We start from the raw sequence: 27,005 nt of genomic DNA, 5'->3' as shown, positions 1-27,005 counted from the left end.
GCAGCAGATACTAATTGGCCACTGTATCTGCAGGGTGGGGACAGGACTATGTGTGGGTGGGTCTTCATACGCTGTGTAAGGACCCTGATTGGCAGAAGAGATGCCTGTGCAGAATGCAGGGGTGAGAAGAGGAGGGCTGTGCACGTGTCGGAAGAGGTGCGTACAGCGACGTGCTCTCCTCGGATGCAATCTGGTATCCCTCAGCAGCGGAGGACAAATTGAGTGAGCTAAATCGGGAGGAAAATGGGGAGAGAAATGCATTTAAAAATGCATTGTGGCAGAATAGCTACAAAAATAGCCATCTGGGAATCGAACCAAGGACCTTCTGAGGTGAGGTGACAGTGCTACCCACTAAGCCCCATTTATTCACCAAAAGAAAAAATCTTTGTTTAACAAAGACAATAGCCAGAAAATGTATGCAATATAATCTAACACCAGCAAACAACATCAAAATGTGGAACCAGTTAAAAAACTTGCTAAAACCAGTCATTAGTAATGAGGTACCAAAACACAGGAAAAAAGTCTGTGCCTCTGTGCCTCTGTGTGTGTGTGTGTGTGTGTGTGTGTGTAGACATTTGTATTTGGAATCTGACCTGACGTTGATGCACCACCTACAGAACTCGGCCTTCACACAGTCGGGGATGTTAACCTTCACTGACAGAATCTTCAGGTTCTCCCCTCGGTTAATGGCGAGCGTCTGAAACGAGAGGGTAACATATAGAGACAGCAGACACAAGGCCTGGCACGGTAGTGCTCAGTCGGTACCCACCCCTTCAGTTTCCCCCTAAAAACAAGCGGCACACGCCAGCACACGTCCACAGTGCCGCACATGTACATTTGTCCTGTGGAAGAAAACCTCCTGCTTTTCTCAGTTTTCACCAGCTGCTCCTTTAAGGCAAAAATCACATGCTGTTAAACAAATAGTTTTAAGTGTCTGACCTTTTCTGAGCAAAACCTTTTGAAACGAACGACAAAAAAGTACAGATCCGTCAATCAAGACTTGAAGCGGAAGAGCAGTGCTGACAAATGCCACGTTGCCACCAACCCTCACCACACAAAACGTATAAACCTAGCACTGAGATGACAGCGCAACCTTCACATCACTAAATAACTATTGGCCTGATCTCGATGTGAATTAATGCAGCCTGAAATATGATGAACATTATATTTCCTTATTTTGGCATTTTACTGCCTTGAGGAAGCAGTTTATGTGTGTTTTGTCATACAGGGTTCAGTGCATTTAAAGTTTTACTTGTGATTTGAGAACATTGAACATAATTTTATCCAAGGCCAACATAGAATAGCAGCAGGCATAACACTTATTCAATAATACAGGTTTATTCATCACAGTAAAAAGTGACTAGCAAAGTTAGTTATTTATTTAATAGGATTTTGGCATTATGTTTACACACTTTAGTTACATTCATGACAGGACAGGTAGTTACTGGTTACACAAGATTCATCAGTCTCAGTCTTTAATGTCAAACACAGTCATGGACAATTTTGTATCTCCAATTCACCTCACTTGCATGTCTTTGGACTGTGGGAGGGAACCCATGCAGACACGGGGAGAACATGCAAACTCCACACAGAAAGAACCCGGACCGCTCCACCTGGGAATCAAACCCAGGACCTTCCTGCTAAATTAAATGTATGAAGTAGAGACTTAAGGTTTTGATCTAATTTACATTTCCACTTTTCCAGATTGACAAGTAAAATTGCAATTAAATCGAAATTGAATTCACATGATGAAGTGTGCAAAAAAGTCAAGGGGTGTGAATACTTTCTGAATCCACTGTATAATATCTGTTTTAAATTGCAAATATAATTATACTTAAACCCTTTCATGCATGCAGGGATTTCTGTAAAACTCTTCTACTAAAAGGTATCCTTGCTGGTAAATAAAATTTGAGCACAAAAAGCAACATCTAAGAAGCAATACAATCATTGCATTGTTCAAATACGTATTTTTTTAAGCAGTAAATTACAATTACCCACATGTCCACTAAACTGGACATCATGCATTATGGGGATATTTCAACTACCATATGTATTTTATTCTTAATCCATATTATGGTGAAAATACACCTCACTAAACCACACTATTTTTAATAGTATTAAATTAATATTTTAATTTTACATCTCTGTGATTATATACAGAAGAGAATGACATGGTGTTCTTTGTACCATTTGTACCTATATGAGATGTACTGATTTGGGCCTGAAAACTTCTGGCCTCAGCTCAAGGAAACAAAAAATGCACAAAGATGCCAAGATGCTCTATGCACGCAAAAAAACAAGTACATCTGCTTGAAATGTCTTGTGCCTTTGTGCCCTGGCTGCTTTGCTAATGTATCGAAAATAGATTTGACATACAAATCAATTCATTATTTTCTATGCTTTCAAAGGGCATTGGACTGTTCAGGTTTTTTTCATAGCTGGTCCAGTACATGTTAAAACATGATAGCATTTGTTGTACATCATTTAAAGTTTGTATTTTACTTCTACATTTATTTATTTTTAAAAACATATTGTTATATTCATTGGGTTGTTAATGAAATGTCACTCTGAGTGAAACTCAAATGCATGCATGTCTCTTAATTGATTACATTTCAAATAAAATACAGATAATTCAATAGTTTTATTAGCCTGAATGGAAAATTAAACCATTTTGGAAAAAAAATCTTGATTCATGTTGTTATAATTCATGCATGAAAGGGTTAATACAACAAGGTGACAGCACCCAGAAAGCAACAAATCTGTTTGGAAATTGCTAGAACATTTTAAATGTTATCTCATCTGGCTTTATACTATAATCTGGTGTAATCTGTTTTACATAAAGTCAATGCCTTTTTCTGTACTGACATGTGAAACACCAGACTACAGCACTTTAACACAGAGGCAATAGGGAGAAGAAGTAAAATATTTAAGATATCATGTTCTACAATAACAATGAAATTATAATTGGAAAAATACGAGGAATGTATGCTACAGGAATGAATATTATTCTAAAAACAAAGATTCCAATTCAATATTTACTTTCTAAATAAGCTGAAGGAACGGCCACAGAAAAGAGCAAGTGAAAGGTCTTAATGAAAACAAAAGGAATGGTTGAACTTTTCACTCCTTATCTTTTCACACACACAAAAATAAACACACACAACACGGGGTAAGATATACCAAAGATTATTCTCAACACAAAAGAAATGTGAGCCTTTTCTACAATAAAGATTGGAAAGTAGAGAAAAGAACACATTGACAAAAATCACTGAATGATTTGAGCAGTGCTGAACTACTTCGTTTATTAAGTTTATATATATATATATATGTATATATATATATATATATATATATATATAAATATATATATATATATATATAAATATATATATATATATATATATATATATATATATATATATATATATATATATATATATATATATAAAATAGTATTAATAATTTATTTTATTTGGAAAGCGCCTTTCATGACACCCAAGGACACTGTACAATAAGAATATAGAAAATCTAAGCAAAATAAATAAAATACACATTTACTAAGCAAAAAATAATAAATAAATACACATTTAGCAACAAATAAATAAAATACACATTTACTAAGCAATAAATAAATAACACACACATTTACTAGGCAAGAAATAAATAAAATACACATTTACTAAGCAATAAATAAATATTTATATATATATATATATATATATATATAAAGAGCTATCAAAGGACGTCAGGGACAAGATTGTAGACCTGCACAAGGCTGGAATGGGCTACAAGACCATCAGCAAGAAGTTTGGTGAGAAAGAGACCACTGTTGGTGCGATAATTCGAAAATGGAAGAAATACAAGATCACAGTCAATCGCCCTCGCTCTGGAGCTCCATGCAAGATCTCACCTGGTGGGGTAAGAATGATTCTGAGAAAGGTGAGGTCAGTCCAGAATTACACGGGAGGAGCTTGTCAATGATCTCAAGGGAGCTGGGAGCACAGTCACCAAGAAAACCATTAGTAACACACTTCGCCGTAATGGATTGAGATCCTGCAGTGCCCGCAAAGTCCCTTTGCTCAAGAAGGCTCATGTACAGGCCCGTCTGAAGTTTGCCAATGAACACCTGAATGATTCAGAGAAAGCTTGGGAGAATGTGATATGGTCAGATGAGACAAAAATTGAGCTCTTTGGCATCAACTCCACTCGCCGTGTTTGGAGGCAAAGAAATGCCCGGTGGGATGGTGTTCTTGGGGTCATATCCAGCATTTCTCTGCTCCCAGCTCCCTTGAGATCATTGACAAGCTCCTCCTGTGTAATTCTGGACTGACCTCACCTTTCTCAGAATCATTCTTACCCCACCAGGTGAGATCTTGCATGGAGCTCCAGAGCGAGGGCGATTGACTATGATCTTGTATTTCTTCCATTTTCGAATGATCGCACCAACAGTGGTCTCTTTCTCACCAAGCTTCTTGCTGATGGTCTTGTAGTCCATTCCAGCCTTGTGCAGGTCTACAATCTTGTCCCTGACGTCCTTTGATAGCTCTTTGGTCTTGCCCATGGTGGTCGAGAGATTTGAATGGAAGAAACTGATTCTGTGACAGGTGTCTTTTATACAGGGACAGGACTAATTTGTGTGCCTCATGGCCACATAACCGGTCTGTGGGGGTCAGAATTCTTGCTGGTTGGTAGGGGATCAAATACTTATTTCCCTTAATTAAATACAAATTAATTTATAACTTTTATTTAATGTTTTTTTTCTGGATTTTTTGTTGATATTCTGTCTCTCTCTGTTAAAATAAACCTTCCATAAAAATTATAGACTGTTCAAGTCTTTGTTTGTTTATTTGTTTATTAGGATTTTAACGTCATGTTTTACACTCTTTGGTAACATTCATGACAGGAACGGTAGTTACTTGTTACACAAAGTTCATCATTTCTCAAGGTTATATCGAACACAGTCATGGACAATTTTTGTATCTCCAATTCACCTCACTTGCATGTCTTTGGACTGTGGGAGGAAACCGGAGCACCCAGGGGAAACCCACGCAGACACGGGGAGAACATGCAAACTCCACACAGAAAGGACCCGGACCGCCCCACCTGGGGATCGAACCCAGGACCTTCTTGCTGTGAGGCGACAGTGCTACCCACTAAGCCACCGTGCCGCCTTCAAGTCTTTGTAAGGGGGTAAACTATACTTATCGAACTATACTCAAATACTTATTTTCCCCACTGTGTGTGTATGAATATAAATATATATACTGTATATACGTATATATATATATATATATATATATATATATATATATATATATATATATATATATATATATATATATATATATATATATATATATATATACACATACACACACACACAAAATCATATACACTGATCAGCCATAACATTAAGACCACCTTGTTTCTACGCTCACTGTCAATTTTATCAGCTCAACTTACCATATAGGAGCACTTTGTAGTTCTACAATTACTGACTGTAGTCCATCTGTTTCTCTATTTCTTTTTTAGCCTGCTTTCACCCTGTTCTTTAAATGGTGAGGACACCCACAGGACCACTACAGAGCAGGTATTATTTAGGTGGTGGATCATTCTCAGCACTGCAGTGACACTGACATGGTGGTGGTGTGTTAGTGTGTGTTGTGCTGGTATGAGTGGATAAGACACAGCAGTGCTGCTGGAGTTTTTAAACACCTGACTGTCACTGCTGGACTGAGAATAGTTCACCAACCAAAAATATATCCAGCCAACAGCGCCCTGTGACCACTGATGAAGGTCTAGAAGATGACCAACTCAAACAGCAGCAATAGATGAGCGATCGCCTCTGACTTTACATCTACAAGGTGAACCAACTAGGTAGGAGTGTCTAATAGAGTGAACAGTAAGTGGACACAGTATTTAAAAACTCCAGCAGCGTTGCTGTGTCTGATCCACTCATACCAGCACAACACACACTAACACACCACCACCATGTCATTGTCAGTGCAGTGCTGAGAATCATCCACCACCTAAATAATACCTGCTCTGTGGTGGTCCTGTGGGGTCCCAACCATTGAAGAACAGGGTGAAAGCAGGCTAAAAAAGTATGTAGAAAAATAGATGGACTACAGTCAGTAATTGTAGGACTACAAAGTGCTTTTATATGGTAAGTAGAGATTATAAAATAGTGAGTGTAGAAACAAGGAGGTGGTTTTAATGTTATGGCTGATCAGTGTATGACATGTAATAAATGCTTTGATCCAAACAACTTACAATAAAAACATTTATTTATTTATTTAAATACTTTAACGCCATGTTTTACTTTGGTTACATTCATGACAGGACAGGTAGTTACTGGTTACACAAGATTCATCAGTTCAAGTCTTTAATGTCAAACACAGTCATGGACAATTGTGTATCTCCAATTCACCTCACTTGCATGTCTTTGGACTTTGGGAGGAAACCAGAGCTCCCAAGGGAAACCCACGCAGACATGGGGAGAACATGCAAACTCCACACAGAAAGGACCCGGACCACTCCACCTGGGAATAGAACCCAGGACCTTCTTGCTGTGAGGTGACAGTGCTACATACCCAAAAAAACATTAACATTTTAAGTACCATTCTTAAAAGAAGGTACTTTAAGGACAAAATAGTAGTAATGGAAGCTGCAGCTATTGTCTCTGAAGTGTCCATTATACCTGAGATTTTTCACATTTTTCAGTACAAACAACACTTTTAACTTGATTGTTTACAACACCCCATATTTCTATACGGTAGGTGTAGTATTTGTTTGTTTGTTTGGATTTTAACGTTTTACACTTTGGGTACATTCATGACAGGAACGGTAGTTACTCATTACACAAGGTTAATCAGTTCACAAGGTTATATCGAACACAGTCATGGACAATTTAGTATCTCCAATTCACATCACTTGCATGTCTTTGGACTGTGGGAGGAAACCGGAGAACCCGGAGGAAACCCACGCAGACACGAGGAGAACACAGAAAACAGAGAACTCTGCACAGAAAGGACCCAGACCGCCTTGCTGTGAGGCAACAGTGCTACCCACTGAGCCACCGTGCTGCCCACATATATGGCATATATGTAATAAATGATTTGATCCAAGCAACTTACTATAAAAACATTCAACTAATAATGTTTTCTAATAGAAGAGCTACTTTGGAAATTTAAGCATGAGGAACTTTAGAGACAAAATAGTAGTAATGGAAGCTGTAGCCATTGTCTCTGAAGTGTCCATTATCACTGAGATTTTTCAACATGCTGACTGTTCCACTCACATAACACATCCAAATTCAGTACAAGCAACTCTTCATTGTTTACAACACCCCATATTTCTATACTGTAGTATTTCATCCAGTACATTCATTTTCTCATTTCTAACAAGTGCCTCTAACATAGCAATGTGTCGTCCAAGCAAACGAGACACTTAACCTTACAGGCTGACCTAATGAAGTCTGGGACAAATGTGTCAGAGGCAAAAAAAAAAATCACTTAACCATGGTCTTCATGGCCAGACTTAACAACACAGGAAACTCTTAACCAAGAAACACAGGAATAGTCGGAATACATGAGAAGGAATTTAGATAGGCCTACAGAGTACTGGAACACAACACTGGAACTTGTTAAATCATGTGGATGTCTTGTGTGTCTGGCTCAAGAAAGGCAAAGACCAGCTCTGCTACCGGCAGACTGGGCACCTACGCAATTAATGATTGGCTCATTCGCAGGGAGGATTCTGGAGTGGATTCCTCATAACTGATGCAATTATGACCTCTGCTGGCTGATTGATTGCGTCTGCACAGAGACGAGGAATAATGGAGATTAGTGTGTGACTCTCTGTACACAAAGCTGATCCTTATATGAACTCGTCTCGTGCAGGTCAAAAGATGCAGTCGGCTACTGCAAACGTATCGGAGGGGGCGTGTGTTAGTCACGGCTCTTCTCAGTCACAGTGGAGATCAACATCAGTAGAGAGGAGGCGTAATGCAGTCGGGTAATTGGATATTACTAGATTGGGAGGAAAATTGGGGGGGATGCAAAGGCAAAACCTATGACCGGAATAATACTATCACCACAGTCAAGCATGAAGGTGGGTCAGTGATGACATGGGAATGTCTTTCTGCTGCAGAAATTGGCAATCTTGACCATGTGACTGGTATCATAGATTTACAAAAATACCAGGGCATTCTGAGAAGGAATTTTATGCCTTCTGTTGTGAACCTGAACCTTGGTCATAATTGGACATTTTAGCAAAACAAGGAAGCCAGGCACACTTAAGTCAACTATGTATGGAAATACAATCGCACACACAAATCTGGTCCTATCCATAACCCTTCCAATGTGCTAAATCAAGCAAGTACATGTGTGCACACATGCTTTCTGTCTCAATACATTCCATGCTGCTTTTTAACAAACAAAATCATAAAAAGTCCCATATTAGCCACAGTGATCCAGCTCGAAGACCACAAGCAGCCCAAATTAACCCTCACTGACAGGCTGTATCATTTAAATAATAACTGTTGCCACGCTGAATGCGTCTGAGGAAGCAAGCACTTCTTTCTTACTTATTCTCACTAATCCCCCCCCCCCCCCACACACACTCTCTCTCTGCTCCCCCTCCCCATATACAGAGCCCACAAGCAGCTGTCATCATGAAGGAAAGCCTGTCAATCTCAGCCGCTAATCCAAAGGCACGTGGATAGGGACATGACACATATGTTAAGGAGGAGTGAGGGGTATGACTGGGGGACAAAAAAGGGGGTGAAAGAAAAAAAATAAAGGGATGAAAGAGCCACTGTGACATGTGGCTAACAACCACCTCTGAATAACCACGGTGGCAGCAATTGGGGGGCGCTTCCAGAATAGGGTTCTACTAAACGCCAGTGACAGGAGTGCTTTGAAGAGTGGCACTGAGGACCTGAGGAAATGCCACACGACTGACATGGTACTAGAAGGCATAAAAAGGTATATGTGAGGGCTTTGTAGAAACAATGCACCAAAGTCTAGCTTTATGGGTAAGGCCAAAGACCTAACTTTGACACAAAAAGAGTACCACTAACATTTCAGGTCAGCTACAGGCCCCAACTATAAGTCACTTTAATTTTTTTTTTTTAACACCACTATTCTGCCATACACATTATTGCTAATAAAAAAAAAAGGTGTAAATTATGTTAGCCCACTACTGCTGGGATCCAAGGTCATCTATATACATACACAACTGGCTATGTCTGAAGGGAGGGGATGGCCAAGGCCCCACAAGGTGTGTCATTGCACTTCTCTTAAATGCTAAATGTTTTTAAATTGTTCTTAAAAGATCTAGAAGATGACCAACTCAAACAGCAGCAATAGATGAGCGATCGTCTCTGGCTTTAAATCTACATGGTGGACCAACTAGGTAGAAGTGTCTAATAGAGTGGACAGTGAGTGGACACATTATTTAAAAACTCCAGGAGCGCTGCTGTGTCTGATTCACTCATACCAGCACAACACACACTAACACAGCACCACCATGTCAATGTATAATCACCTGCACTGGACACTGCACAACGATTACATGAACTACAGAAACAATCATAAACTTTCCACACATAAATGTTTTGCCACTCGTTTTGTGTTTCGCTTACCGCACTAAGCGCTGCTTTGCTCAGCGCTTGACTTCAGAGGTGCAGTAAAGCTTTATCAAAATGCAAATATGAGATGAATCTGAATTACAAATCAAATCCACTCTGAAAGCGTCCACATATATCAGTGTTTAGCTGGATTTTCCTTACTGTTTCACTTTTAAACTTGTGTTACAGCTCAGGGTGCTGAGAAACTGTGAGAATCAGTTTTTCCGAAAGAATCTAAAACGCTCATCGCAGTTTAATGTACTAAAAGAACGACATAGGAACACTAAACTTTTCTTAATTATTACTACTCATAAATTCTCTCCATTGGAGGCACTTACTGTACTCGACTTGTGTATATAATCTGCTGGAACACTGTAATTTCCATTCAACGATTAATAAAATGTTCTTTTAATAATCTTTCAGCGGTGATGTAAAAGGTGCATTTTCTGAACATGTTGGTAGAATTGGATAGCTTGGATCTGTACCTGGTGGTGCTGGATTCGCTGCACGCTACAGCGGAACGAGGAGTACAGGCTGAAGTTTGATATGTCTTTATTCTTTTTCTTGTGATCCGCTTTCTGCTGCTGCTTCTCCTGCTGCTGCTTCTCCTGTTCTTTAAGAGCTGTTTTAGATACTGTTGACTGAAGTGTCACATCATTTCTATCACATCTGTAAAAATATATGTTCTTATTATTCAAGTAAATGGTAAAAAATAAGTGATAGTTTGAGTTTTTTTACATTGATATTAAGAAGACATTAAAGCATCTTATAGCAAGTTTAGAGACACAATGGGCAGCATGCTCACAGTGATTGGACGTAAGCCAGGGTCTCGCTATCTTTAGCAATCATATCAGCGAGGATTTGCTCTACACCTGTGGCTACCTCTTTCAGGGTGGACAAACCTAGAGCACACATCAAAAAGAAAGTTATACAAATTATTGCATGACATCTAGAGATCAAAGTTGAAATGTATGCCCAAATCACCTATTAAAGAAAAACACTATGATCATAATTTTTATGCCAACTCACCTTAAATGCCAACTCACATCATCAGCTTAATGCCAACTCACGTTAAATTACATACACTGATCAGCCATAACATTAACACTACAAAGTGCTTCTATATGGTAAGTGGAGCTGATAAAAGACAGTGAGTGTAGAAACAAGGAGGTGGTTTTAACGTTATGGCTGATCGGTGTATATACATATAATATGTTAAAGAAACTTGGACTAGGACTGCACATATCATATTTTTATCCTGAGCCATGATCATTATTAACTGACCATGGAAATACCAAACTCCAGATTCACATTTTTAATTGCAGCAGGCTAATGAAGGCTTACAGAAATAATGGTCAGTGTCTCACAGATCTAAAGCAGCAGTGGTTCTTCAAGATCAGATTGTTAATGGTTTAAGATTAAAGCCAAATTCAATCTAAAAAGCTATTTTAGAACCTTTAATATATTTATTGTTCTGAGATAAAAAAAAAATACATTCTATGATGGTCAGTGTTTGTCATTTTTTAAGCTCCGATGATGCACAAATTGTGAGTGTTTTAACACACTATCCTGACCAACCAAACATATTTACTGAATTAAAGAAGATAAATATCTAAATGTCAACCTGGTTTTATGGGCAAAATTACACCCTGTATGCTTCTCAACAGTCATATTTTGATTTAAAACTTTTACATTTAAAGCAGTTTGGGTTTAGTATGCACAATGTTTTTAAATAATATAATAAAACGTAATAAAAACGTATTTACTGAACAAACATACGTCACTATTTTTATATTAAAATCATGATTATCATGCAACCCTACATTGGACGTGCTGTATAGGTCTAAATCAAATACACTGCTGCCCTCTAGTGACCTGCTAAATAGTTTTCTTGTGACTACGTTTTATGATGATGATAATTAATGGACTGAGGTGTGGGGTATGACTGACAATACAGCCAAAATCTCTACCTGTTCAAACATTCAATAAATCACATATTCAACTATATTTAAAGAATTACATACACTATTCTTTATATATATATATACTAAGAAACATTAAACTGTCTCATTTTAATTTCTTCTGTATGCAAAATCTCTCCTATTTAAATGTTTCAGATTGTCCAACAAATTTTAACAGAAGATAAAGACGACACGATTAAACACAAAATGCAGCTTTTAAATTACAATTTATATTTAATATATATGAAGATTTATTTAAACTGCCCCCACCCACCCCTCTCTTAAACCTAATAACTGGTTGTGACACCCCTGATATTACTGCAATCAAACATTGAGACAACTTGCTGTGCTATTACATTGCTAAATTTGGCCCACTCTTTAGTGCAGAATTGTAATTCAGACACTTTGGAGAGTTTTTGAGCCAATACTGTTTGTTTTGGGTTTTGCCACAGCATCGCAATGGAATTCAGGTCAGGACTTTGACTGGGCCCCTCTAAAACCTTTTTGTTTCTTTGAAGCCAATGAGAGGTTGACTTGGTAGCGCTGCACAACCCAACTGAGCTAGAGCTGTAAATCATCAGGATTTTCTGAAAAAGTCATAGTTCCATGACTTATGACAAGGGGTCCAGGACCTGAGGAAGCAAAGCAGCCCTAAACCATCGCACTACCACCATCATGGATGACTGTTGATGATTACAGTGGATACACACACTCATTTGTTATGATGCCAAGTTCTTCTATCACCTTTAATATGGCCTATACTGAAAAATGAATTGTGGGGGAGGGGGGTGTGAACATACAAAACAAAAATAATCTGGTTGCATAAATATGCACATGCTTTAACCAATTTGTTGAATAACAGCATTCAGTCCTTTTGGGTACGAGTCGATCAGCATGACACATTTGTGTCACCCCACAAATTTTCTATTGGATTTAGGTCTGGGTTCAGGTTGGGTTATTTCAAAATGTTGGTGAAGCCATTTTTTGGTTGATGTGGGGGTACAATTTGGCCCATTTTGCTTTAAGATGCAACTAAGTGAAAGTCAGGAAAATCATTTGGTTCATTCTAAAAACAGCCACATACCCAGTTATAAAAGGGTGTGCACACTTATGCAACCAAATTGTTTGGAGTCTGCCATGTGAGGGACTGGCAACCTGTTTGGGGTGTTTCCTGCCTTTCGCTTAGTGAATCGGACCCACTGCGGCTCAGTGTTGATAAAACAGACAATAAATTAATGAATGCTATTTTATATTGCCCAGCTCTACATGCAAGAGAGCATTATACAATGTTTATTGCATAATTGCATTCTGGTCAGATAGTTGGCGTTTATGTACACGACTGCTGATGCCGGTATCAACATCCACAAATTATTAAAATGTAAATACTGGTACCAGATAAAACCTAGATAAAAAAAGTATACAACTTTTTATACAATTACAGCAGGGGGATGTTTCAAAATCCAGGGCAACATTGAAAACCCACAATTATAATTGTATTGTCCCTGCAAGTTCGAAAAAAAGTTACGTTTTATATAACTAAATAAGTATTTCTGCTTTTTTGCACAGAGAATTTACCAGTATACATAGACACATGTTGGAAAGGGGGTGGGGGTAATCAAATTCACTAACAAAGCAAACAGCAGCCTCATGAAACGGCACTGTGTATATTTAACCTACACAGAACAAGCTAGATTTGTGTGAGGCGACTAATGCATGCACGTGCATGTACATGTAAACACAAAATTATACACGCATGTGTAAATATGTGCTCTCACACTCAAACATTTATGCAAAAATGTCAACAAACAAAGCACGCCTTTGACATATGGCCCTAAATATCATAAACACGCAAGTCAGCTTAAATAGTACCTTCAGTGTCGGGCTTGACCCATGAGCGCAGATCAAGTGTTTGTGGCGACTGAAGCAGGGCCAGAGCTGCAGATTCTAAACCAAGCTGTTTTGCCCGCCTCGCCTTCGACAACTTGCTCCCCTTCTTATGGGGTGCATACTGTACACAACCCAATACAAAAATACAGTGTTATATTTTAATCCAAAAGTATATAAGAATTGTTATAGCATAAGAAACACTTTTGATAACAATATCAAGTCTGTTACAATGTGTACTGACCACATGCTCCAGTTCATCAACACTTTTACAGTTCTTCAGAGTCTGCTGCAGGTCTGACGTGAGGGCTCCCTCTTTCTTCAGGGTTTGGGAAATTGACTGACTCTTCTTTGCTACAGAACTAACAAACATACATACAAGGGATGTCGGTGAATAACTGGTTTTCCCAGAACAGTACGAGGAATGCTGTCAATTAAAAATGTCATTTGAATTCATTTTCAATAGCCGACACTTGATTCCAATGTAGAGCATCTACTGTTCATTTATATTGTGGAAAGATTTAGAGAATCTCAAAGGATCTCAGACAGTGTAGTCCTCATCTCATGATGTGTAGTAGGATCTCATGACCTTTGAGTCCTCAGACGGCATTGCATGAGTAACTGTCATAAAACAGTGATAAATATAGCCACATGGGCTTGGGGGTACTTCAGAAAACCAGTCACAACATAGTACACCGCTGAATATAGAAATGCAACCTGAAACTCTATTTTACTGAAACTCTATTCTATTTTACAATGCCAGGCCTCATTCTGTATGCGCTATAACCGTAAACACAGAATGCGTGTGCTTCACTGGCCTGCGTGCAGTCTAGATCTGTCTCCTATTAAAAAATGTATGCTGTAGCATGAATTGGAGCAGAATAGAATTAAATTTCACTTGCAAAACCACAACAATTAACATCTTCAGTTCCCAAACCAGTCTCCTTACAAGTAAAAATTAAAGAACAGAAAAACACACACCCTGTCCCAACTTTGAGTGTGTTGCAGGCATCAAATTCTAAATGTGTTTGAAATTATCAATGAAAACACTGGAAATATTTTCCAAACTGTCTCAACTGTTCTAGAAATTTCTGAAAAAGGCAAAGTGACTCCAGTTCAAAACACAAAAATCTCCCAAGTTCCTTCCTCCACCCCTTACTAACCAGAGCTCCTCCAGGACGAGCTGCACATCCCTCACAGCATCAGCATCCATGTGGTTAATCAGCTCCTTCCTGTAGCGAACTATGAATGGAATAGTATTCTCCTCCCGCAAAAGCTGGACAATATTTTTACAGACCCACTGCTCCACTCCGGTCTTCTGGGATAAAACCTAAGAGGGTCCAAAGCACACATTGTAAAATCGGCCCAGACAAACATTATGCATGTGCAATAATCAGATTTACAATTCAGGATATTCTAGAGACAACTCTACTGTTATCTACTCTTAGAAACTGGAGGCGACATTTGCTTTTGTTTGCTTGGCATCATTTTTGCAGAAAGTGCAATGTTTTGAGAAATAATAATATAATATGTATCAATAGCTTAGTGAACAGCAGTTATTGCTTTAGTAGTGTGAATGCTCATGCTTACAATCAAGGATTTTTAAGTAAGTCTTTATAAATGACTAAAATCTACAAAAACATGCAGGTTTTTTGGATGATATATGCAGAACATGTGGTGGAGGCAGAATAGCAATCCAGCGGTAACATCCATTTAGGGCATACACAGATCTGCGGCCAGGATCAGTTACAGGCTCGATTGTAGGAAAGTGTCACCACAAGCATGTGTCCACAAAGATAAATTTGCCTTAAACCAAAGACTTGTCACATCATTCTCATTATACTGTGTGAAATGAGATATAAGGTAGATCAGCCCTTATTTGCTCTAATTAACATGTATTAATTGATAATTCATTTTCTTAACAAGTACTTTTGCTTCTCACAGGGTTTGGGTGAAACTTTACGTTCAAACCTGTTCGTTACAAGTTATGTTAAATCAGGTGTGCCATTTTTTTTTTTTTTTGCCCTCCATTTCTGCCAGTACTGAGTTCCCACACAGAGCCGTATCACATAAAGAGAGCTACACTAAGCTCTATGTGATTTAAGATAAATTGTGTCTCATCTCTCTGTTATATGTTAATATCAAAGCATAAAACACATACTGAATCCAATCCAATTATAACCTGATGCCCTTCTAAAATGATTGATAGAATTTAGGTCTACGCTATTCTAATGGAATATCTCACCTGAATTGGCTCCCAGTTCATTTGTAGTTCATCCTTTAAAGGATTTCCAGAATTCAGCTTGATTGCTTTGCCCTGGGGTTCATTTGTGGTCTTCTGCTTCTTCAGCGCTGGCTTTTCAAACGTGAAGTCATCCTCTGGTTCTTCCTTTTTTAGCATTTGAAGCTGTGTGCTGGATGATGGCTTTTCATGTGCCATAGCATGAGTATTAAATGCCTGGTCCATTCTAAAGGACTGTCTCTGATCACAGCACAAAAAGACATTTAAAAATAAACAAACTATTCTAGAAAACTATTTCAAAACCCCTTTAGAAACTAAAGTGAGTTTAGTTCAGAAATCCAAGTGCACTTAGTGCTTCACGTTGAAAGACATGCAGACTTACCTCCTCTTTAACATGCACTTGTGGCTTTGAGTCACCCAGTTGGAACATGGCATCATTTTTGACTTCTTTTTTGACTTCTTTTTTTACTTTTGCAGCCTTTGGAGCTCTAGGCTTTCTCTCAGCTTTAGGTTTGGCTGCTCGTTTAACAGCCGGCTTTTTCTCAGCTGGTTCCCTCTTTGTTTTTCCTCCTGTGCCTCTGGTCTTCTCCTCTGGCAGCCATTCATCTGGTTCTCCTCCACTCACTGGACTGCCTGTACTACATTCATATATTTCTGTTATGTGATGGTTACCAAATAATAGGCAAAACCTGCAATGCTAATCAACGTTTAATTAGAGTGAACCAAACTATTGAACATTTAAACCACATATTTAGGGCTGTTTAAACACTGCTATGATGACTACCAATTCAAGGTCTTGATAAGAGAGCATGTCAGGCTAAGCGCTCTCACTTTTACCAACAAAATTAGCACACACGGAAAACTGGCTACCCGAACAGGATGGATGGTGTGGTTACTGTAGCCTTGTCTTCACACCAGTTACTAACAGAATAGCAAAGAGGCCAATACAACAGTGTCCAAACCGAAGGAGGTGAAAAACCAAAACCAGTAGGGTCCAATTAAGACTAGGTGCACCCTATGGTGTAAACACATTCTAAATCATTTGTCCATATTTCAGGAGGAAAATGCCCTAACAGACACAAAAATCTTCTGGGTTATCAGATTTAAATCCCTTGGAAAAGCTTTGGTGGGGTTTGAAGAAAGCAGTTGCAGCATTAAAGCCATCAAACCTTAACTCAATGAGCTAAATCTCTTGATGCATGCTTAATAATCCAGGTACACAAATCCACCAAGCTTTGTGTCCAGATAAACTGATTTAACTTTGTGGATCATTGAGCTAAAGCTTTTGCACATGGACATGTCTATATGGGAGTTCTAGATGTTTTTCATTTAAACTTGCTTCAAAGGTGCTTTTACGAACCACTTTGCTGTAAATATGGTCTTGAGCAGAGGTGGAAAGTAACGAATTACATTTACTCGCGTTACTGTAATTGAGTAGTTTTTTTTGTGTACTTGTACTTTTTAAAGTAGATTTTACAGCCTGTAATTTTACTTTTACTTAAGAATTGTAATTCGCTACATTTTAAATAACATCCGTTACTGAGTAAATAAAAACGCTATAAAAAAAATCACGTCTGGGAAACTGCTGCAGTAAATTCTGCGATGGAGAGTCGGATCTTTTGGCTCGGTTCCTTTTAAAGAGCCGTATATATAAACAACGACTCCCAGAAGCGCGACTCGGGTCCTTTGTTTCATTTTAAAGGGTCGAATCGAATCATTCTACGACACATCACTAGTGGTTATACAGTTTGAAAAAGTTTTATGGGACTAAAATTACACGTTACACACCCCTAAATGTTTTAAATGTTGTATCAATATGTTTTTTTTATTATTTTAATTAAAAACAACTATTGTGAGATTTATATCCAATTGTCCTGTTTGCATTACACAGGAGAGACCCCCCCCTCCCCCCCTGCTGTTAATAAAGTAACTAAGTAACGTTTACTCTGAGTACATTTTAAATGAGTTACCTTTTACTTGAGTAGATTTTTAGACTAGTAACTTTACTCGTACTTAAGTAAAAATTCATTAAAGTAATAGTACTTTTACTTGAGTACAATATTTAGTACTCTTTCCACCTCTGGTCTTGAGGTATGTTAAAGCTGTTGATGCAAACAACACGTGTCTTTTGGCAAACTGCGTTTGTACTAATACAACAATCAATGTGTAAAAAGCATTGTATATGTAATTAATGTAATAAAAACACGTGTTTATTGCACAAGTGTGGGTGTTTTTTATTATAATTCATTACTTACGGATCACATGCATCCTCGTCGTCTGTACTTTCTTCTTTATACTGTTTAACTGCTACAGCTCTCCGACGTTGCATCATTTTGCAAATAAATAACCAAAACCGCCAACCGCTTCGTTGTTGCAAAAACTAACTCATTAATTCTGTAAAATATTAAGTGGAATTTACCAAACAAAGAGACTTTAAAGACTCCAGTATCTCTACACCTCACAACACTCGGCTGAAGTAAGAACCAAGCGGTTCAAATTTAGCGCGTTAGCCACGTTTGCTAAACATGCTACGTGAAACGCTGCATACTATCATCCTAAATAGTATGACACAAAAAAGTACGAAACTACAATTGAGAACGTATTAATTTACTAAATTAAAGAAAACCCAAAATCCCCCCCAAAAAAACGCTTTACATCTTCTACTTTAGTAGCAGGTGCCAAGTACTTTTAACATACTAGTTAGTGCGGTTGTTTGTGTTTTGACGCGAGTTTGCTGTTAAGCTAAGCTAAATACGATGCATGACGCACCAATGGTGTGCAAACACTTAAAGCAGAAAGTAAATGTAAACGTCGAGCATATTTCATAATAACAATATAACGTTTTATATTTTTGTAAATGCTTTTAAAGTATGTCAAGCTTGCTGTGAATGAATCACGCCTTCATACGCATTTACAGACACTGTTCGGACCTTTCAAAATAAAGGTTTCCAAAAAGGCGATGAAGTTTTACAAGAACCCGTTTTTAAAGTTTTCGAAAATGCATAAACTATGAAATATCTATATATCCAGCCCCGGTTCTGGACTGCTTTGCTTGGGGGGGGCAGTAAAACCTAATGAGGGGGCATGTTGATAGTCATGTTTTTGAAGCCAGAAATATATTCAAGGCTTGATTTGTGCATGAATGATGACAGCCAAGCTATTGATACTGGCTTAAAGTGATGTATGAGGTAAAGAAATAAAAATGCATGTTTTCGAACTTAAACTTAAAACCCAATGATTAAAAAATACATGTTGATTATGTAAATGGAGAAAAAAGATTATTTAATTGTATTTCATTTTAATACGCCCCCTTAATTAAATTGCCATTACTAATAGAACAACTCTATTTCTTGAAAGGCTTTAATACAAATTTAAGTCAAAGCTGACAAATGTACCTACACACAGACTGAGAATATTCAAACGTGGAAATAGGAATGAGTGAGAATATTTATATTATTGGGAAATTAAAATATAAAGAAAACAAAAGAATACTAATTCTGTAAAAAAAAAAGTGTTTACCAGTATACCTGCCTCTCGCTCACACTAACAGAACATATACTGCCGAACTGAACTGTTTGGGGCAGTCTGCCGATTTTTATATGACTCAAAGAGCCAATCAGGAATAAGCAAGGAAATATCTTCACACTGTAAAACAAAATGCATTTTTGTGATTGGTTCAGAGATAATTTTAAAAATAGCCGTTGCTTGCATTGTGCTTGGGGGGGCAAAGACACAATTTGGGGGGGCAATGCCCCCCTCAGCCCCCCCCTAGCGCCGGCCCTGTATATATCTATAATATAATATATTCAAAGATAAAAGTGTTCAGACATTGTGTTGTGGCACTTCAGACTGAGGGTAGATAAATCAGGTTTGCTTTAGTTATCACTGAGATGGGTCTAAAACTTTACAGGAGTGATTGAGGAGAACGAAGCTAACCCACGCCCCCTCCGACACGTGGGCAGCATGCCTTATGCATTTTATCACCTGCACGAGTGCAGTGCAGCTCAGCGTTGTGTATGGAGAGACACACCCTGAGAGCACTCTTTTCTCATCTCTGTGCAGGCGCCATCAATCAGCCAGCAGAGGTCGTAATTGCACCAGTCACGGGAGAGAGAGACCCCATCCGGCTTAGTCCCGCCCATATCTGAACAACAGGCCAATCGTTGTTCATGTGGCCACTGGCTACGATGTATTTGAGATCCCAGCTCTGGTTCCAGCGTGTGTTTTTACCACTGCACCACCTGAGCAGCCATTCATTCATTTTCTGTTTTACCACTGGTTCATCCTACTCACGGTCACACTGGACAAAAGGTAGGAAAAACCCTGGACCAGTCCATCACAGGGCAAACACACACACACACACACACACCTTCCCACTTAGTGCAATTTTAGTATCTCCAATTAACCTGACTGCATGCCTCTGGACTGTGGGAGTAGGGAGCACATGCAAACTTGACACAGAAAGGACCCTGACTGCTCGACCTGGGAATCAAACCCAGGACCTTCTTGCTTTGGAGTGACAGTGCCGTCCCATGTGAAGTTCACCTTAAATAGATTAAACAAATGGCACACAACTGGGTAGGGCCCACAATTTACACTGCATTATTAGGACAAAATGCCATGCAGTCCAAGTAAATGTCTGTTGATCTCCGTGATCAATTTGTAAAGAGTATATAACAAGGCAAGGATATAAAACAATATCTAAGTGGCTTTGAGTGTTCCCCGGATGTTTCTCTTCTTTTGTAGTGGTTTCCTCCTTTTTACCCTCTTAGTATTTTTTACATTCATTTTGGCATTGTTTCTAAACTTTACATAAGGTGGAATATGTCCACACTCTTTCAATGATGCCCACAAAAATAGCAACCTTTTGGACATAAAGACTAAACTGCAGGTTCAGTATGTGCTTCTGTGTTAAAGAAAACATTGAATTAAAATGGATCCTAATATAACAAGTTAAAAGTGATGATTCAGATTTGTGCAAAATTATGGTTGCATTAAAAAGATTCATTTAATCATTATTTTGACTAGCTGCTTTATCCTGGTCATAGTTTGGGTGGGTTCTGCACCACTCAGAAGCACCGGGCTCAAGGACAGAGCTGCAGTTCATCACATGGCAAAACACACTCACATGTTTACTTACACACTTACACGTAAAAGAGATTTAGTCAGTAACTGAACTACTTGATTTTTTGTAGGAAAGTAAAATACACAGATGAAACACATATTGGCATGGCATGCTAAACTCCTTAGATGCATCAAAAGCTTCTATGTGTCAAGTGAAGGAATGCATGATGCCCTGCCATGGATGAGTGCTCTGCTCACAGTGTATGCTTGAAAGTGACTCAGATCAGGATCAGGTTACTGAAAATAAGTGAATGCATAAAAGACTTCAACGTGTCAAACTCATCTAGACCAAACAGAATCAAATAAAGCAGAACATTAAAATTCAGGCATGTTACTTTCACATACTCACTCTAGAAATTATGACGGATAGTTTTCTTACATTAATTAAATGTATCTATGATACACTATATAGCCAAATTATGTGGACATTCATCATAATTAATATGTTCAGATATCCCAGCTACATTCACTGCCAATAGGTGTATAACATCAATTAGACTAAATAAATTATACAGTATGCTTCCAACTTCGAGGCAACATTTGGGGAAAGGCTCTTCCTAGGTCCACAATGATTGTGCTTGAAAGCAAGATACATGTCAATGTGTTTGTTTATTAGGATTTTAACGTCATGTTTCACACTTTGGTTACATTCATGACAGGAACGGTAGTAATTCATTACACAAGATTCATTAATTCACAAGGTTATATCAAACACAGTCACGGACAATTTAGTATTTCCAATTCACCCCACTTGCATGTCTTTGGACTGTGGGAGGAAACCAAGGCACCCAGAGGAAACCCACACGGACACGGGGAGAACATGCAGACTCCACACAGAAAGGACCCGGACCGCCCCACCTGGGGTTTGAACCCAGGACCTTCTTGCTGTGAGGTGACAGTGCTACCCACTTAGTGACCGTGCCGCCCGAATTCAGATGTTCCAGCCACATTCAACACGTGTATAAAATCAGTTAGATAAAATAAATTAAATGCTTCCAGCTTTGAGGCAACAAAAAAAAAATGCTTCCAGCTTTTGATCATTTTGGGAAAGGCTCTTTCTTGTTCCACAGTGATTGTGTCACTAGCCTCAAAACAAGAGACTTCATTTGTGAAGATTAGTTTTAAGGAACTAACCCTATAAAAAACCTTTAAAATTTAATATCCATTTCATGTATATTCAGATGTTCACATACTTTTGGTCATGCTGGGTATTTTTATCCTGTGCAAATACTCTCCCTGTAAGTGCTGTATTTTTGTTGGTCAGCTATAAGAGGCCTTTTCTTGATAGAGAATTGAGCACTGGAGAGGAGGGGCAGGGGAGAAGGTGGAGGCGGAGGGTGGTTATGTAATGTCTTTGTGTCGCTTTCAGAGAACAATTAGTGGATACGCAATTATGCCTCAATGTTATTGTGTTAGACTTCTCATTCAGAATGCAAACCTGAGATTGAAAGAGTGATAGCAAAGTGGGTGCACTGATTAAATTGAATAAGTAAGTTCAATTACTTTATTTTATTCAATTACTTTATTAAATAGAGTATGTTTCATAATTTCTCAATTTTTCACCTTCAATTAATTTTATTTTTACTTACTTCATGCTAGCCAAAAATCATGCCACCCAAAATCAATAGCTACAAGGCAGAAATACACCCTGAACAGCATGCCAATCCATTGCAAGGCAACACACACACACATTTAGTCACCCACTCCAGATTATAGTGAAACTAGAGTACCCACACAAACCTAAACATGGCAAAATCAAACAAACCACTTTCCCAGGAATGTTCTTGTACAGCAATTTTTGTACCAGCCATGCCACAGTGCCACCCTTGATTTTAAACAATAATACACAATTTCAGCAAATTTTAGCAGTGTGGAACTACAGTTCAAAGCATTTGAAAGAATGTAAAACACCCTGACAAAGGACTGTTGTTTTGAGTGGTGAAAGAAAGCTTGAGTACCTTGACAAACTCACATAGAAATGTGGTGGACATGTCAAACTTTTGAGATTTTGAGCCCAGGTTTACAAATCTGTGCTATTATGCAATTGTAATGTAAGAAGAACTTTAACAATTCTTTGATCATAATTCCTCCGCCACTTAGACCACCCCAGCCCTGACCAAGGAGATCCACAGATTATTACACACCTTCAACACGCAGTCACCGGCGGCTTCGTTTTACCCACCCAAGGCGGAGTCCCACAGAGAGATGTACACAGAGACACTAGGCAGGTTCAACCCTCTAGACAGAGGTCATATTTGTTGCAGCACTGAGGAAGCCTGATGACCTTTCTCCATCATACACAGCCAATTGTGTATGTTGATGCCCAGTCAGGTTGATAGCACAGCTGAGATTTAAACTTGAGAGCTTAGCAGTGCCGATAAGTAAGAAAGATTTAGTGTGGAGGAACACAATTGGCATGCACAAAAACCTGCCTACAACCCAATAAATACATTGAATTAATGTCTATGAGCAGGCCTTGTCTCCCAACATCAGTGACCAACCACATTGATGCCCTTTCGGCTGATTAAAAGCAAGACTTTCAGTGCTTATTCAGTAAGATGAAGCAAATAGTAAAGGATATTTGCCACCAAAATACTAGAAAGGGAATTGAACATGAATTAAAAGCATTAAACTCCATCAGCATTGTGTCGCATGATGACATAATTAAATTATGACTGGATTACTGATGCTCCAGTGACTCCGAAAATCAGTGAACACACAGGTTTTTATATTGAGAATAAAGACAGGCCAGCCCACACATCCAGTATTATCCAGGAAACTGGGTAGTTTAGCACTAGCACAGTGAGGCCTCTGTGTAAACAGGGTGGAGAAAATAAAACCTGTTTATCAGGCAATTTGCTGTGATAAATCAAAACTGAAGTAGGCAATACAATTAAGTTTCTTTATAATAAATTTCTTTAAAAAAAAAAAAAAGGGTCAAAAAGCAAAGAAAAAAGATGCAAACACATGCAATTGAAGGTAAAAATCAGTTGCTAGTAGACACAATCACCAGGCAAACACACAAGTCAAACTCACAGAAGAATGCAAGCATTGGTAAACTGGCACATAAAATACTACAGTAATATTCTAAACCAAAAATGTCCATTTAACCCTCCTCACATTAAAAGGTGTTTTGGTGGTGTGTATGGTACACCTTGATAAGCACTAATCAGCCACTTTGTTAAGTGCTAACAAGCTTCTAACACCTCTCTTATGGAATCTTCGCCTATTCTTCTCGTGCAAAAGCTGTCAGCTCATTGAAGTTTGATGGCTTTCATGCTGCAGCTGCTTTATTTAAATCCCACCAAAGATTTTAATCTAGATTTTAATCTGGAGGCTGAGAAGGCTACTTCAGGATTGATTCCTTAATCAAGGTTTGGTTGACTTGGAACCAAACAGTTCCAGCTTGGATTCATAACTTCACAAAACAACAATAGACTGGCTTTGGAACAAATCTCTGCAGTTCCTTGCCTATTGTTTGCTGTAACTGTGATTCCTGCTGTTTCCAGGTCACCCTGCAACTCTTTTCCAGTGAGTGTTGTCTTCTTTTTAAACTTCCTTATCATTAGTCTGAGAGTACGTCAGTGGCGGCTCCTGCCAAATCTCTCAGGGGGGGCAATTGTTGCGATGATGGCCAAGGTGACCCGTTCAATGGGTAAATTAAAGCTCAAATACTTAACATCTTAAGTCATCTGTCAGTTTGCCCTCACAAATAACTTTGAACATGGAGAGAGACCAGCTTTACCATTAATCATAAAATTAAGTAAAGCTCTCACCCTAACAATTTAATTCAGTCATCATCAGCATTTAATTTTAGGTGCAGCAGATCCAATTAGGGTTGCCAAATTTCAGAACTGGAAATAAGGAACACCCTGGGCTGACGGGCTGACGGAAGGCGTAGGGTGGGGGGTGAGATAGCGGGTGTTTACCTGAGCGGGAGCGGGGAGTAGGCGGTTAGGGTTGCACCTATAAAAAATATAACGGCTCTTACACCGTCATGGGAACATTATCAAAATGTTTTATTTAGGCTGTTTAACATTTATTATTTTCATTCTTTATAATAATAAATCAGAACCATATTTTAGACAAAACAGCATAAAGAACATCATGTAACATTTTTTCTCAATAGTGCAAACAATATTTTTACATAATCCATCTTCACACTGACATGCAGCCCCAGGTCTGGACTGCGTTGCTTAGGGGGGCAGTGAGAAAAGTTCCGGCCCTGCTTGTGTTACTTTACTTTCGCCCTACACACGGCGTTACTAAGACTAAAAGTGAACACTACTTAAAATAATAACCAAACGCTTTCTAATTCCCACTGTAGCAACAGTTTCCTTCTGTTTCATACATATCTGTCTCAGTCTAATCTGCAGCATTTCTCTCCCATTGATAAAAATACGGAACATCACCTTTAGTTTCCAAATTAGGAACGATTACGTGTGACGCAGGCACGTAAGTGCGTGCCCCTCCGGAAGTCATTCAAAATGCATTACAGTGCCTGCAGTACGAAAAAAAGAGCTTTAACATGAGAGTCTATGAGAGCGATCTGGGGCGATTTTCAGTTAGAGTGGAGTTGCCCCAAAAGGGCCGGTACTGTACAGAACACAGTTCGACGCTGATTGGACTACGATATTCCGAGGCAAGACAGAACAGTCGCAGCTAGTTTAACACTGGTTGAATGTGATAGAAAAATTTCTCCCCATTCGCCCTTTGGTGGTGTGTCGCCCGATCACCCTAATGAACGAGCCGCCCCTGGAGTACGTTATGAAATCTTGGGTGGCGCAGCAGTGATTGGGACAGTGGGGGACTGTTTGGGAAGGCAGCAGTGGGGTAAGCTGGCCCTGTGGCTAAAGGGGATGTTGGACATGCTGGCACTTCACAATTAAATCAAGCTCATGAAGTAGAGCGCTTCAAATAGGGCACAGTAGTTCTGGCAATCTGAGGTTCCATTGGGGTGATGACGGCGTACACAGCAGTGCTTAGGCAGTTGGGTTGCTTCTGGGTAGGTTCTGCAGACGGTGTGATGTCTGCTATGCCAGGCTTCGGTGGGTCAGTCACAGACCCCATTACAAAAGCTGCAAGCTGAACCTCAGTGGAACAAGTGGCCATCAAGGTTTTGGGTGCCTTTCCCATGATTGATCAGGAGAACTGCCATTGACTAATTTTCAAAGTTAAAGCATACAAATCCTATGCTTTGTCCAATTAAAAAGCAGCAGAGGTGATTGACTGTCGGTTGAAGGAGTTGTTCTCTCATTTTAGCATCCCAAAAGAGCTAAAAATTGACCAGTAGTAAAACTGGTGAGTTGTGCGGCTTATTGGGCATCTAAAACCCATACCACTTTGCTCTGATCTCAGAGTAAAGGTACAAAGGTGCGGTTGGTGGATCGCGTCAATCGGACTTGAACCACCCAGCTGGTGCTCTTAGGTGATCACCTGCAGTGCTACTGCGACCAACATCTTCCCATACTGTTCTTTCCCTGTTGCACTGTGTTTCAGGAATTGACCGGCTACATACCAGCATCCCTGATGATCTGATATGCATCCGGTCACCGGACAACCAGTTTTAAGAGGAGTCATTGTCTGATTATGTCATCAAGCAGTAGGGGTGAGTTGAGTGGGTTCATCCGTTGGTGAGGAAGCATGTAAGAATTAAAACAAAGAAAATTACTTTTAACTAATATTAAACTTTGATCTCTTGCCATTGTAGTCACCAATAATGTCATTTTTTTAAGTGATTGGGTCCTAGGAGGTTACTTATATGACGTAATAAGCAAGCCAGTTATGTTTAATCCTTCAAGTCAAGCTTCCACACATGGCTAAAATAAAACAGGTAGACTGCACTAGAATGGAAAAAGTGATGAGGCTGTGTACTCAGAACTCAGGACTGTTGACGTCATCCTTGTTCATTAGTGAGCTGAATGAATGGGAGCAGGGCTGCTAATGAGAGTGCTCTTATTTGTGCATTTATGATGTGGTGCCCCCATGCTTCTGAAGTCAAACGTTTAGTAAGACAGTTGAATTGCATGACTTAATATCTATATTTGATGACTAACACTTCAATCAGTGGGAAACGAAAAACTAGCAGCATGTATTGTGCTCATGTTTGCTTAGATTTTTATGACATCAGTTGAAATCACTTGACCATTTGTTGTGATTATTT

At 38.9% G+C, this 27,005-nt stretch overlaps 1 protein-coding gene across 2 annotated transcripts in view; it reads right to left on the bottom strand.

The window, feature by feature from the left end:
- Positions 1-18,230, bottom strand: part of srbd1 (S1 RNA binding domain 1) — a 114,213-nt gene extending 95,983 nt beyond the window's left edge. For both annotated transcript variants that reach the window (XR_010012384.1, XM_062995054.1), the window contains exons 1-9: positions 17,974-18,230; positions 16,101-16,356; positions 15,722-15,958; positions 14,640-14,806; positions 13,721-13,838; positions 13,462-13,600; positions 10,437-10,533; positions 10,117-10,300; positions 594-697 (exon numbers count right to left, since the gene is read on the bottom strand). Coding sequence is in view for 1 of the 2 variants with exons in the window: in XM_062995054.1 (XP_062851124.1) it covers positions 594-697; positions 10,117-10,300; positions 10,437-10,533; positions 13,462-13,600; positions 13,721-13,838; positions 14,640-14,806; positions 15,722-15,958; positions 16,101-16,356; positions 17,974-18,050 (1,379 nt within the window). In the remaining variant the exon portion in view is untranslated. The remainder of the gene's footprint in view (positions 1-593; positions 698-10,116; positions 10,301-10,436; positions 10,534-13,461; positions 13,601-13,720; positions 13,839-14,639; positions 14,807-15,721; positions 15,959-16,100; positions 16,357-17,973) is intronic.
- Between the last annotated feature and the right edge of the window lie 8,775 nt (positions 18,231-27,005).

This window comes from Trichomycterus rosablanca, chromosome 5 (genome assembly GCF_030014385.1).
Source record: "Trichomycterus rosablanca isolate fTriRos1 chromosome 5, fTriRos1.hap1, whole genome shotgun sequence".
Lineage (NCBI taxonomy): Eukaryota > Metazoa > Chordata > Actinopteri > Siluriformes > Trichomycteridae > Trichomycterus > Trichomycterus rosablanca.
Note: the sequence above shows the minus strand (reverse complement) of the source record. Positions and strands in the feature narration are given on the sequence as shown.